This window comes from Chelonoidis abingdonii, chromosome 8 (genome assembly GCF_003597395.2).
Source record: "Chelonoidis abingdonii isolate Lonesome George chromosome 8, CheloAbing_2.0, whole genome shotgun sequence".
NCBI classification, from domain to species: domain Eukaryota; kingdom Metazoa; phylum Chordata; order Testudines; family Testudinidae; genus Chelonoidis; species Chelonoidis abingdonii.
This window is the reverse complement of record NC_133776.1, coordinates 27,977,935-27,993,022: the sequence shown is the minus strand read 5'-3', so window position 1 is coordinate 27,993,022 and position 15,088 is coordinate 27,977,935. Positions and strand designations below refer to the sequence as shown.

At 39.6% G+C, this 15,088-nt stretch overlaps 1 protein-coding gene across 1 annotated transcript in view; it reads left to right on the top strand.

The window, feature by feature from the left end:
- MED12L (mediator complex subunit 12L) overlaps window positions 1-15,088 on the top strand; it is a 324,753-nt gene that overhangs the window by 267,409 nt on the left and 42,256 nt on the right. The window contains exons 31-37 of the mRNA XM_075068471.1: window positions 2,518-2,629; window positions 3,945-4,034; window positions 5,568-5,677; window positions 6,239-6,374; window positions 6,763-6,924; window positions 7,305-7,667; window positions 9,982-10,138. Of these exons, the coding sequence (XP_074924572.1) occupies window positions 2,518-2,629; window positions 3,945-4,034; window positions 5,568-5,677; window positions 6,239-6,374; window positions 6,763-6,924; window positions 7,305-7,667; window positions 9,982-10,138 (1,130 nt within the window). The remainder of the gene's footprint in view (window positions 1-2,517; window positions 2,630-3,944; window positions 4,035-5,567; window positions 5,678-6,238; window positions 6,375-6,762; window positions 6,925-7,304; window positions 7,668-9,981; window positions 10,139-15,088) is intronic.

Below are 15,088 nucleotides of genomic sequence, written 5' to 3'. Positions count from 1 at the left end.
GGCACTCAAGAGAAAGCTATCATAGTTTTATCATATCTACTCTTTCTGTGTGCCTTTGAGTATGTCTGCACCAAAGGTGGAAGGTGTAATTTCCAGCTTGAATAGACATACCCACACTAGTGTGCTATGGACAGAAGTATATCCATGGCAGTGGGAGGGGCTAGCCACCCAAGTATTACCTTTTGTTTTCAGATGGGATCATACTGGAGTGGCTCGACGCTCCTGCCGCTTATGCCAGTGTGGATTTGCTTCCATTTTTAGCACAGTAGCTCAATCAGAGCAATTGTGGATATGCCTTTCCAAGGTGAAAATTACACCTGCAGTGCTTTAGTGAAGGCATACTGTCTGAGACATATCTGCTTATGTAACCCACACACCACCTGGGTGTGGTGTTCTGTCCCCTCTTGTGGCACTGAGACCACTTCGAGAGAGAGAGAGATTCATGAGTCTGCTCTACAGCCTTAGTTAACAGCCAGTTGAGTTTTAGCTCATGTGCTAGAGGCTCACGCACTGAGGTCCCTGGTTTGATCCCGCCCGCCGACGATCAGGGTCTGTCGGCATTACGCTTACTTGATAAAAAGACGAGCTTTTATTGGTGCTTGCATGGAAGATCCTGTACCACTATGGGAGAGTGTTAAATTCTATTTTGCCTTAGTTATACATCATCATCATTGTCAGATAAGCTCCTGATTGGAGAATTTTTATTATCATTTGCGGTGGTGATTGTGATGTAAGAGTTGGAGGATGCAGTTTGATTTTTCAGATCAGATTGAATGGTAATGGTAGCAATTATAACAATCCATGTTTGACTTGTCTGCTGAGCAAATGTGTTATGGAAGTTATTGAGAGAATAAGTAGGGGTTGCTACAGAGCCATCCTTAGGGCCACTACTCTGGCCAAAATCACACTTTGACTTATGCTTTCAATAGAAAAGATTTTCTGCATTGCTTTTTTTACAGCTTTGGAGTATTTCTGACCCTTCTAGCTACTTATCGTCTGAATTATAAGAGCAAAAATGCCAAATACAGCTGTTGGACAGTTGTACATAGATGTTGAAATGAATATGTACATTTAAGTACACCACTATATAATGGTGTGCAGAACTTTCAGTGAGTGTTACACAGCTAAAGCTATGTCAACATTATGAGGTAGGGGTGTGAGTCCTCTGTTTGTTATACATATACTCTTGCTAGGTGTCATTGAGCTAGCATGAGTATAAATAGCAAAGCTGCCTGAAACTGGTGGCTATGTACTATGTACTTCATACTATATACTAGGGCTGCCAACCCTCCAGGGTGGAGTGATAGCTCAGCGGTTTGAGCATTGGCTTGCTAAACCCAGGGTTGTGAGTTCAGCCCTTGAGGGGGCCATTTAGGGATCTGGGGAAAAAATCTGTCTAGGGATTGATCCTGCTCTGAGCAGGGAGTTGGACTAGATGACCTCCAAAGGTCCTTTTCAACCCTGCTATTCTGTGGTTGTCCTGGAGTCTCCAGGAATTTAATATTTATCTTTAATTAAAGATTGTCATCTGCTGAAATCTCCAGGAACATGTCCAACAAAGTTGGGAACCCTAATCTATACCCAAGCAGGAGAATCACATCCCTTGATTATAGTGCAGGCGTAGTTTAAAACACTGGTAAAATAATCACATGTATTGAATTTATATGAATGAAAAGGTCTCTGCTGAAGTTTGTTTTTACTTTTTTTTTTTCTCCTTTCCAAATTTATGTTAATATCTGTTGGAATATATCTTAATATATAGCCCATTGGTCTGGGTCTTGACGTTCTTACTCTGACACAGTACCTGTACCCTTCAGTGGTAATTTTATTGCAGCTGTGTCTTCACTCAGGGAAAAAGTTAACATCAATGAAAAATATAACAAACTTTGTTAAAATCCCTGAACAATTTACCAGGCCCCACTAGCATGGATTAAAACTACAACTGCCTTGTCTTCACTAGGGTTTTAACACTGGGTAGTTAGCTTTAGTTAAAATATACCTGTTAAAATCCTAGTGAGGACAAGGCTGGTGTAATTTTAATCCATTTTAGTGGAATGAGAGAAACTTTCAGGGGGAGTCTGGGGTTTATCTTGCCCAGCTAACATGGATTAAAACTACACCTGCTGCGTGTTCATGAGAATTTTAACACGGATTAGTCAAATGGATTTAAAATGGCTCATGTTTTCCAGAGTAAGGCTTGAGTGTCTCCTGCAAGGTGCTGTGTCTCTTCATCTCCTATTGACTGAACCAGGAGTTGAGGGGGTTCAGCACCAAATATATGTTCCAAGTAAAGACTTCAGTATTGGCCTTTATGCTTGGATTGGCCGACTTTATACACTGTCTGCTTTACACTTTAATTTCTGGCTTGTGAGGCTATAATTTATTAAAACAGAAACCAAGATAGATCTGAGCAGCATTTTCGTTTAGGGGGAAATTATAGGGAAGGAAGGGAATGGAGAAAGGAAGTATCAAAATAATTTTACTAATTGAATCTTATGTGTTTTGCCTCTTTTAAAGCATGTCTCTTTTGAGTCAGCAGCCTTTCCTTTCTTTGGTACTTACTTGCCTTAAGGGACAGGATGAGCAACGGGAAGGGCTTCTAACATCACTGCAAAATCAAGTTATTCAGGTAAAACAAACACATAATACTGAGCACCCTCCATTTGATATTTGTGCCATCAGTTTTATGTGTATTGGATCATGCAAACCTGGGAAAGTTCTAAAGGTTCAACACACTGATTTTCAGAAATGAATCATCAAATGAAGGAAGAATCAAAGATGAAGAGAACTTTAGTTTTTCTGCTCATAAGAATGAGTAAATGTTCCTTTAATAGCAATTTAAAAATAATTTTTCCCTTTGCACTGACCAATAACTTTCTTAAAGTGTTTCTAAAAATAATAGAACAAAAATGTAAGTAATCCAGGGTCTGATTTCAGACCTTTTCTGAGAAGCAACGGTAGATTGTTTTCATGACAGGGAAATCCCTCCCAGTCCTTCATGTCTCCTGAGATTATAATATCATAAAAACTTAGATTTTTCTGGAAAACAGATCTCTTCCTTGAGTAAATGCATAATTCGAAATAGATAAATTATTACCAAAAAAATTAGTATCTCCAAATTATCCCATTCCCCAAAGCAAAGCAACCCTGTAACCTTTTTTCAAGTAACTTACACACACGCACATACACCCTCCCTGCCACTTCTACACCAGTTCCTCTGCTCCCACCAGATTCCCACTCTAGCCCTCAATATTGTAAGCTCCAGTGTGTGGACAGTGTCTGGTACAATGGAGCCCTCACACCTGTTTTCAGTCTCTAGATGCTACCACAATGCAAATTAATAATAGCAGCCTTCCCCCATATTCAGATCCAGTCCCTGGCTTTGCTCCCCATCCTCATTTGATCCATTCCTTGATGCTGCTTTTCTCCATTTCTGCTACTGCTCCCTGGCCCTCCTCTTTTTAAAAAAATATTTTTATAGGTTCTCATCTAAATCCATCTAAGCTCTGACTTACACCCTCTTCCATGCAATCCTGTCTTTGTTGATCTGTGGTGTCCATTAGGACAGAATGGAGGAGCAGCAGCAGCTGTCCGTGTTCCATGTGTCTAGCCCATGGTGCTATGATGATTGGGGGAAATTATTCTTTTAAGAGTAGATGACAAAACTGCTGATTTCCTCTTTGAAGGAAGAGTAGTAAGATATAGCCTCACAGTTGAAGTTAAATAAGTATCACATCTATTCCAGCTCTTTGTAGGTATAAACATTAAATGGTGGTGGTGGGAATTATCAAGCCCAAGTTCAATAAAGGCATGAAGATTAAAAGTGAGAAAATTCTTCCATAGTTCTTTGTAAATAAGAAGACCCATATCAAAAAGTGATGTTTAGAAATATTTAACCGTTAAATGGGGAAAACCTACTTTTATTGAAATGGCTGTTTTCTTAGATCCTAAGTAACTGGAGGGAAGAACGATACCAGGATGATGTTAAAGCTAGGCAGATGATGCATGAAGCCTTACAACTACGTCTTAATTTGGTAAGAAAGATGCATGAATATATTCCCCTTCATATTTATAGTATCGAAATTTGAAAATAGCCATTGACACAAATTAGTTTGCAGTTGATGGTGAGGCGCAAGAGAGATGCAGAGTAACGAAGTCTGCCTGCCTGTCTACTGGGTTTTGTACTGCTGCCGATCACCATGGTATCTTAGCACCTTCTACATAAAATCAAATAGCAATAGCAAAGTCCCTAGCAGATTCAACTTCTTCCCCCTTTCTCTTGTCCTTTCTTCCCTCTTTTCCTTGTTTCCCTTCCCTGCAATATCATTGGAGAATGTCACAAATGTACTGCCTTTTTTTGAAAGCTGGAAGCCACAGTCCTTTCCCATTTGGTCACTATTTTTATATAAAACAGAGACCTTTTTTTCTGGAAACATGCACTTGTCACAAGCTCAGAAAATCTCAACCATAATTAGAAGATTCAGCCACATGTGGCAGCTGCGTGTCTAAATTTGAAAGTCAACTTTGACAGTTTTGCCTAGACCACCAACTGCTGAGACATTGCCTAAGAGCATTGTCGTTATTTTAATGTAACTCCCAATAAATGCTGAGCACAGCAGACTAGCCAATGCTTGGAAGCAGCATGTAAATACAAAATGGGGAAGCCCCAAAATAAAACAAAACAACAACTGAGTATAGTCAGGCAGCAGGTTTTAGCCACGAAAGAAGGTGCAGTGCTGTGCACCTCTACAACCTAGACCATTCTTTCTCCTATTTAAGTCAATGTCACAAGTAAAGTGGACTTCAGTGGGTGCATGATTGGGATTTAGGACTGTTACTCTGCAAATAAGAAGAACATTCCTTGTACAGAAAAGCCAGTGTGGAAACAGTAATCTTTAAAGCTTTAGACTTTACTGAGGAAGACTGAATTGTGTCTATAGTGAGAGAAGCAACAAATAAAGATTTAATTAAGTATCTTCCTCCTATGTGGCTTCAGACCAGAAGTTAGCAATGAACCTCCCTCCGCTCTAATCGTGATGAGGAGATTGATTGACAGGGTATTGGCCATGGAGTCCCAGCTCTTCAGCAACTGGGATGTGAGGGATATGTGCTTCCCATGGAAAAGGCATCAGACTAGTTTCAGCCGTTCCAATCTAACTATGAGCCAGTGTCACTGATCAAACATGTACTCAGTAATATCCTTCAGATCTTTCAACAGCAGCAACATTAACTGTTTTTAGTCTAATTTTGGACAAAGAAAAGTGATACCCTTTAAGGATATGATTCAACACCATTTGAAATCAGTGAGAATCTTTCCACTGACCTCAGTGTGTAGATCGAGCGTTAAATTTGTTAAGACTGATATGGCTGATCTTTTATTTTTCAGCACTTTTGTGCAGTGTTGTTATGTTGAGGCAGGGAGAATCAAGTCTTTTTGCCAAAGAATTTATCAAGTTAATGTGTAAATTATTCAGGAGAGAAAAAAGCCATCATATATAGTGTAACTAATAAATATTCAAAGATATAAATGTATGTATTTGAGTTCTCTTCTGTTGTTTTGCCTGTAGGTGGGTGGAATGTTTGACACTGTGCAGAGAAGCACGCAGTGGACTACTGACTGGGCACTTCTGCTGCTTCAGATAATTACTTCAGGAACTGTCGATATGCAAACCAACAAGTATGTTACTTTTATTATAATTCAATAATTCATTAATATCTATAATGCTTTGAATGAAAATCCAGATAGTCATATTGAGGTGTTTATTGTAGTTACAGACCTGATTTGGGGCAGCACTCCTAAGAAGGACAGTACTTAAGCAAGAATTGAAAATAAAGTACCTCCTTAAATACTGTTCTGAATAGGGATGTATTTAAGCATGTGCTTAAGTGCTTTCCTGAATCAGGTCCTATTTTTTTCTAATGACCATTTATGCCGGCATTTATGTGATGTTACAATCTACAGTGGCTCCCGATTTGCAAATATTTGTGTGCCCATATTTGAACATGCACCTGCATGTGTAAAGGGGTTGTACAAGCTCCCTGTGTATGCACAATATCCTTGAAAAATCTGGTCCAATATGCCTAAATAAGTGTCCGTAGTCTTTGCCATAGTCTATTTCCGAGATGTATTGACAATCATGTTACTATAAACATAATAGAATTTTAAATGTTAAGTTAACAAGATCTGTCAGTATTGCTCTTCAAGATGCAACATAATACTTGTCTCTTTACCTCTTAGTGAATTATTCACAACTGTGCTTGATATGCTGGGTGTTCTCATCAATGGAACTTTAGCCTCTGACCTATCAAATGCGTCCCAAGGGGGGTCTGAAGAGAACAAAAGAGCATACATGAATTTAGTGAAAAAGTTGAAAGTAAGTTTTGGACCTCTGATTTTTAATTGCACTCCTGTTAAATCACATTTTAGGCCCATTTTTTAATCTTATAGGTTTTATTGTCAGGGCGGTTAAAAGGAAAAGAGATTTCAGCAACAAGTGCCTTAGCAATACCTGAAGAAGTATCATCATACTTTTAGCCATGTTTGAGACTTTTAAATCAGCATTTCACTTAACTCCTGTTTATATCTTCAGTGTTCTGTTCACATAAAAAGGAAGTGCACAAGGCAATTAATAGGTGCAACAAAGACCAAGATAAAACACTTGATTATATTTAGTAGAAGTACAAGGAAGTGATTCATCTGGGAACTTGCTGTCTTTTGAATTGTGAAAGCATTGTAACATTTTAACTTCTCTTTTTTGTTAGAAAGAGCTAGGAGACAAGTGTTCGGAAAGTATTGACAAAGTTCGCCAGTTGCTACCTTTGCCAAAACAGACGTGTGACATTATCACCTGTGAGCCAATGGGATCTTTGATTGACACCAAAGGAAACAAAATTGCAGGATTTGACTCCATAGATAAGAAACAGGCAAGAGTAAATGTTTACCTTAACATCTCAGTTTTATTATGACTTTCTCATGCATATGAAAGTCAAATAAACAGTTTGATATAATTTTTTAGTGTCTGACTGTATCTGAAATTTATGGAAGTACTGTACTTCTGTTTCAGTGTACCTTCCTTAAAAAACAGAAACAGCTGGTCTTTCTATGCATAGTCACTCTAAAAATGATCATAATGTTACCAAGTTGAGAGGAGAAATGGATGTTCTTGGTAGATCGAGAATTCTCAACCTCATGGAAAAATACCTTTTAGAATGGTTTTAACCATAGTACACAAATGCAGGTAATTCACATTATTTTGTTAAGATATCATTTTAAGAATGATATTGTACTTTGTATTTCAAAACAGGGTCTTCAGGTATCAACAAAACAGAAAGTGTCCTCTTGGGATTTATTTGAGGGTCATAAAAATCCTGCCCCACTCTCCTGGGCTTGGTTTGGTACAGTTCGTGTTGATAGGAAAGTGATAAAGTATGAGGAGCAGCAGCATCTTCTCCTATACCACACACATCCCAAGCCCAAGCCACGGAGCTACTACCTCGAGCCCTTATCACTTCCTCCAGAGGAGGAGGAAGAAGAGCCTACTACACCCGTTTCTCAGGAACCAGAAAGGAAATCAGCAGAGCTGTCAGATCAGGGAAAGCCTACCACAGAGGAAGAGAAGAAAACAAAAGGCAGGAAAAGAAAGATAAAATCAACCTCAAGAGCAGATGTAAGTGACTAGATCTACAGCATTAAACAAGTAACCAGGTAAAAACTTTTTGCTGCAATGTGTGATTGTCTTCACTACTTACAGAAGTTGCTCAGCAGCTTGCAAGATCAAGTGCTAAGAAGAGACTAAATGGTAAAAAATTAAGCAATAAGACAAAATGTTACCAGACAAGCCTGCCTAAAGGATTGATGTATAGGAATGCACTGTAAATTAATAATAATTGAAAATTATTATGAAATCTACTGAAACATACTAGAGTAGCACCTCTGAGTTATGGGCACCTCAGGAATGGAGGTTGTTCATATCTCTGAAATGTTCATAACCCCGAATAAGACTTATGGACTTCCACCATAGTGGGGGTTGGGGCTGCAGCCGCAGGGTAGAGGAGGTCAAGGCTCTGGGCTGGGTGCGGGGAGTGTCAGGGTTTCTGACACTCAGGATGGTGAAGCTCTGGGCAGGAGGCTCAGGGCTTCTGGAATGTGGGAGTACCAGGGCCCAGGGCTTTAGACCTGGGTGGAATGCTGGGGCATTGGGCTTCAGCCCTGCAGCTCCATTCCAGGTTTTAGCCTCATGGGGGGTAGCCTCTGTTCCTGGCTTCCACCCCAAGGTGGGGGTGGGGGAGCAGTTGCCAAGGCTCAGGGCTCCGCATGGCTCTGCTCTCAGTTTCAGCTAAAACTGGCATTCCCCCCATAGCTAGATAGATCCCTGAGCCCCCAGCATCCCCCGCAGGGCTGAAGCCAAGAACAGAGCCTCAGGGCTGGAGCCCTGGGCCCCAGCACTCCCAGGGGTCTAAAGCACTGAGCCCCAGTGCTCCCAAGAGTCAGAAGCCATTTGGAGCCTGACCTCCCCCACCCTGCAGCTGCAGCTCCTCTCCCCTTCCCCCCTGTCTTCCATAGCTGAAGTCCTGAGCCCCTGAGGCAGTACAGTATTTTCGGGAGGAGAGGGGGGTTGTTGTCTTGTTTTGTCTCTCTGCTGCGGCCTGGTTCATTACTTGCGGGTCCACATGGTGTACGGTTGACCGGTAAGTATGTAACTCTGACGTTTGTATCTTTGAGGTTCTACTGTAGATTGGATCTGAATTATTCAGGCATACCCACACATGGTTGTTATTTTTTCCCTTGCTTCATTAGAGAAGCACCTGAGTTGTATTTTGGATACATTTCTAAACTTCCTAGTATCAGTGTGTGTTTGGAACTTGGGCTTTGGTTGAGGCCTAGTTCATATTAAAGGGACATGGACAACTTGAAATAGATCACTAGAATCGAATAAATGGATGCCATTTTAACTTTCGTTGCAATTTGTTACCAAATTTTCCTGTTTTATGTTGTGTTTTGTGTATGTGGTTGGAGGGTGTTGCTGTCTAGACTCCTGTAAACACTAAGGCTCAATGCACATGCACAATATAGAAAACCTCTAATGTGGCAAACTTAACCCTTCTACAGTAGCACCTCAGAGTTACGTACACCTGAGGAATAGAGGTTATTCATAACTCTGAACAAAACAGTATGTTCTTTCAGAAGTTTAGAACTGAACATTAATTTAATACAGCTTTGAAACGTTACCATGCAGAAGAAAAATGCTGCTTTTAATGATCTTAATTTAAATTAAACAAGCACAGAAACTGTTTCCTTACCTTGTCAAATCTTTTTTTAAACTTTCCCTTTTTCTAATAGTTTTCATTTAACACAGTACGGTAGTGGATACTGTCTGATGGCGTACTTCTGGTTCCAAATGAGGTGTGTGGTTGACTGGTCAGTTCGTAACTCTGGTGTTCATGACTGAGGTCCTACTGTATATGATCTTTTTTCACCCAAGGCCAAAACTTGTACTTCATGATTGAATGGCAAACCCATAATTTCTGAAACCTTTTCTTTATATAATAACAGTGTTTTAATACTATAGTCCAGATGTGGTGGTATTATGTAAGCTTTAAGACTAGCTTGTGAATGTGTTATATGCAGATATAATAGTGGTAACTTGAATGTAGGTTGGTTTTTTTTTGCCTTTTGTGATGTTTCACTTTAGATTTCCCATGTTATCTGTTGATACACTATCAATTGTATTGATGTGCTATAGCCAACTACAGCATGCAGAAGATACTTGCTTATAAGATGAAACAGGATGGAGCATTTAAGAGAAACTGTCATTTTTAATTACCTGTGAATAGTTTGTGACTCAATCTATTTTTTACAGCATAGTAAACTACAATGGGAACAGTCTCCAATCCTTAAATAATTTAGTAGGAAAACTGGCATTATTTATGAGTTAATAGGGTATGAATGTCAGTAACATTCCTTTTTATGGGTTGTTCAAGGAATACCCACAGAACAACTTATACAGAGTGCCTCCCAACTATTCACCAATTTCCTCTCAAATGATGCATCATCCCCAGTCTGCCTTGTGGGGTTATAACGTTATGGGACAACCACAACAGTCTAGCTTCTTTGTTCAGAACCAGCCCCTTCCAGCAGGTATGTGTAGGCTTTGCAAGTACATGGAGATATGTTATTTGTTATATAATAATGTTACTTCTTGAAATAACAGCAATATCTTATTTAACTTCAGTTTGTTCCCCAAAACATGATGTGACTGCTGAAGCCTTGAGTTTTAGTCCTTTAGTTCACTTAATACAAGGGCTTTGCTTTCTTAACAAAAAAACTTTGAGGATCATTTTCATTAACGTATCATATTTTTGTTTTGTCACTGGGCACAAATAGGTCACTGAGGTGTGTTAGACGAGTTTTGACAGAATGCTGATAAATAGTTTAACGTGGAAGATATAAGAAAATATAATTTTAAAAAATGTAATGGTATTTGCCTCTTTACTTTGATTCATGATGTATATTTTGAAACTAGTCCAATCCTGATTTTTGGTTTGTTATAAATTGATCTATGTCCGTTATAAGTGGCACATAAATGCCATGGGATAACATGTACCGTTAGCATTTGCTTACCATGTGTGTTTGTGTAAATTATTTTTTTTTTCATTTCAAGTCTGTGTCCAATGAAAATATTTTGCATACTCTAAGGGAAAATACAGCAAATCTCTAGATGTTATAAAAAATAGCTACCACATCATGAAGGAAAATTGTACATAAAAATTGTGTAAGTTTGGTTATAAATATATAGACCTAAAATATTTTTTCTGATGATTAAATTTGAGTAGGTTTTATTTATTCTAGGTAAAAAATGTCCAGAAAATGTTAGATGATGATTGTAAAAATTAGGGAGATGAAGTTAGAGAGCTGCAAATGAAGTCCGTTTTCCTTCATAATAAACACACATTAATTTATGTCAGACAGCACACAGAGAATAAGAGATATGTCAGGGTGGAATAGACTTATTCTTTTGCAGATTGTCACAAAATTACTCACATTCTGTTTATGAACTGTCATGGATAATTTTTATTTTTCAGGATAAAATATGTGTTGTACGGTACATCGCTTTATCATCTTCAGTACCAAGAGTTAGCTTTCATAGACCACTTTCAGTCTTCAGAGCTGTTTTTCAAACATTTGGTGTCATGAACTCAGAAGCTCATGGCTTGCAGTCTTGGGATCTCAAACTGCTAGACTATACCTATTGGCACAATCCAGCTGTACCCACCTCAGTCAGAGGCTGGAGCGAGTGTGACTTGAGAGCTGCTAGTACTACTGCATTATAGTTATGGAGATTTCTTGGCCTTTTATTTATAAACCTTCTAATTAGATTTTGGTTGCGAAATTGGAGAGAGAGGTGGAAAAAGGAGGAAGGGAGATCGCACTAATATAAATACCATGTAAAACAAGCAATCTCATAACTTTTATATGCGTATTTCTCTCCCTTTCTTCCATTTGCATGAAGTCATTTCTTCCTGTATCATGTCTTACCCTTCTCTTACCTGTTTTGGCCTGAGTGGCTAGCCAAAATTCAAGGTTTAGTAGGTTGTTCCAAATGGAAGTAGAAGTGGAGTCTGGTATTTTCTTTTATACAATTTTGTTTATTTACAAAGAATGTACACAGTCCCGTGTGTCTGAATGCAGAAGGAATCATATAACAGGAAACAGATTCTTTTGCTCGCAGCACCAAGAGCACTCTTTTAGCCTGCACCCCTGATCCCCAAAATCTCTTCCAGGGTCAGCCACTATGCTTTCAAATGCTCCTTAAGGCTGTCAGATTTTATCTGTTCTTGTCTGTCCTCAGTTTCTATGTGATCTCTCCCCTCCCCAATGCAACTAGCCAAAAGAATAATTAACCAAAAGCTCCTGGATGGGTTTGTCACACACCTATTGTCTTAGGTGGAGTGTATGCTTACAGTTATGGTAATTGAAGGGTGAGTTTACACCTACCAATTTCAGTGGAGTTTTAACTCAACCCATTATAAGGTTCCACATAGTACCTGTTAGGCGTCCCAACAATGCCAAAACAGTACCCACTAGGAGTCCCACTGTTGCTAAAACGAGTGTTGCTGAGCCTAGTGTGGTGGAGGACAAACAATCTTAGCTATGCACCTCAGAGAACAACAAGGCTGAACCTTTGGTACAGAACTAATTCATACACACGTACTCCACGCTGTGGCAAATTGACCATGTACAATAACCATATAGGGAAATGGACATTTGCAAGGAGTAAAAAAGAAGGGATATAAACCACTATGCCTAAGTCTCCATGATAATTCAAATAGGCATTTTTCTGTGCCATTCTATTCGCAGTGATCATAAACGAGATAATTTTAATAGTACAGGTATGGTATGTAGACTCTTGTCACGTTGACCCTTAAACTCGGGTATCTTCTGTGTATCTGGTGGACCAGAGGAAAGCAGCACATCTTAGACCATGCCATTTTGACCAAGATTCCAAAGCTGGGTAGATTTCAGACACTTTTTCGTAACTGCCACCTCTTAGAAGCTGAAAATTGTTTTACCTCTTTGTGACCATCTGCATGAAATTCCTGACATTCTAAAATCATCTGGATTTCAGTAAAACAAGATTTATTAATATTAGAACTAGGAAAAATAATATAAAATAAAAGAAACAGTTTGTGCAACATAAGAAGGCTTAAACTCTGCACATGCTAATCTAAATAGGTACAAGGTACAGGCTAAATGGTTTAGGTTGTTACAGGGAGTAATCAATATTTTACATTTCTCCAGAGAACATTCTCTTTCTCCCTGTCCCTTTGACAGAATGGCATGCTTCAGAACCTTCCTCTGGGATTAGAGGTCTTGAGTCGTTGTCCTTGTTTCTCTGGGGTAGTCCTCAATTATACATGTATTGTTATCCATTTGTATTACAATAGTGCTGTCACAGTGTTTGCTACTCATGAGGTCCCCCTCGTGGCCACTCCAGGAATTTCAGCTTGATGTCTTTGTCTCATGCTTTGCCAGCTCATCATCTCACTCTGCAGTCGCTCTCTGGCTCCACAGGAGCTGCAGCGCCTTATGTTGGTGGCATAACCTTCTGGCCAAGTCATAATGGTCCTCCACTTCCAGAATTCTATCAAATCCTCTATGGCATCTCAGGCAGTCCTTAAGTCCCCTGCCATGGCAAAGTCACTTCCTCAGTGACTGGGACAAGCAATCCCAGATAGTCTTCAAAATCACTACCCAGATTGTGCCACTCGTTCATTGGCTGGTAGAGGAACCCAGGCCCACTCACTACTCTGGGTTCCAGTCCCCGGGCCTCTCTCCGGCAGCCAAGGTCTGTACTATCTCAAACCTTCCCTGCCTTTCTCTTGGACTACTTCCTACCTTTCTTATCCCAGGCTCACATTCTCCACCCTAGCTAAACTTCTATCTCCAGGTCTGCTAGACAAACCCTTCCTCTTTGGTCCAAATCCCTTTCTCTCCCATATCCCAGAAAGACTGACTGCAGCCCTTGTTCTGCTACCAGCTTCTGGGTTGTATAGAACCCCCTCCTGTTCCTCCACAGGGAAGCTTTCCTTAATTAGGGCTCTCATCTCAATGTAACTATCCCCCAGCTTGCAGCCTAATAAGTTAATCATAGACTCATAGGACTGGAAGGGACTTCAAGAGGTCATCTAGTCCAGTCTCCTGAACTCATGGCACAACAAAGTGTTATCTAGACCATCCCTGACAGGTGTTTGTCTAACCTGTTCTTAAAAAGCTCCAATGATGGAGATTCCACAGTTCCACAGGCAATTTATTCCAGTGCTTAACTACCTTGACAGTCACGAAGTTTTTCCTAATGTCCATCCTAAACCACCTTTGTTGCAATTTAAGCCCATTGCATCTTGTCCTATCCTCAGAAGTTAACGAGAACAACATACCTCTATTCTCCTTGTAACAACCTTTTATGTACTTGAAAACTGTTATAATGTCACCCCTCAGTCTTTTCTTCTCCAGACTAAACAAACCCTTCTTTTTTCAATCTTCCCTCAGAAGTCATGTTTTCTAGACCTTTAATCATTTTTGTTGCTTTTCTATGGACTTTCTCCAGTTTGTCCACATCTTTCCTGAAATGTGGTGCCTAGAATTGGACACAATATTCCACTTGAGGCCTAATCAACAAGGAGTAGAGCAGAAGAATTACTTCTTGTCTTACTTACAACACTCCTGCTAGTGGAGCCCAGAATGATGTTTGCTTTTTTTGCAACATTGTTAACTCATATTTAGCTTGTGGTCCACTGAGACTCCCAGATCCCTTTCCACAGTACTCTTTCCTAGGCAGTCATTTCTGATTTTCTTTGTGCAACTGATTGTTCCTTCCTAAATTGAGTACTTTACATTTGTCCGTATTGAATTTCATCCTGTCCATTTCTCCAGTTTGTCCAGATGGTTTTGAATTTTAATCTTATTCTCCAAAGCACTTGCAACCCCACCCACCTCGCCTACGTTGACCTATTCCAGGCAAGTGTGGGGCAAGCACACCCCATCAGAAGAGCCTAGAATTTAGGACTGTTTACTTTGATCTGCCCCTCTGAAACATTTCCTAGAAAGGTATGTCCACCGATGTACTCCACAAATGGTCTCTTATTAAATGACCTTTGTATGTTTCCCAAATCCATTCAGGATTCTACTGATTAGTTTGGGAAAGCACTTCAGTTTCCATTTTTCTGATGTCAAACTTTTGTGATTTGAACAGTTATTTTGAATGTGTTTGGACACAGTAATTGTCTCCTCTCCCACCTTCACATCTGAGGCACTCGGATATTACAGTTTTGGGCTCCAGCTCCATTATTAGAACCTAGAAAAATGGATAAACTTCCGGTAAAGTTCTATTTTAAAGGTGCTCTGCTCTTTTTTGTAAACCCTGCTTTCCTGTTAATTGTTCTGGCTGGGAATGTTAATCTCAATCCAATTCTCTGCCTTTAAAGAGACAGACCTCTTACCATAATTTATTTGTATTTGATATGCAGTAGAATGGACAGATTAACAATGATCTGTCAGCCCTTTTGCTTTAAAAGACAGGGAAAACATTTA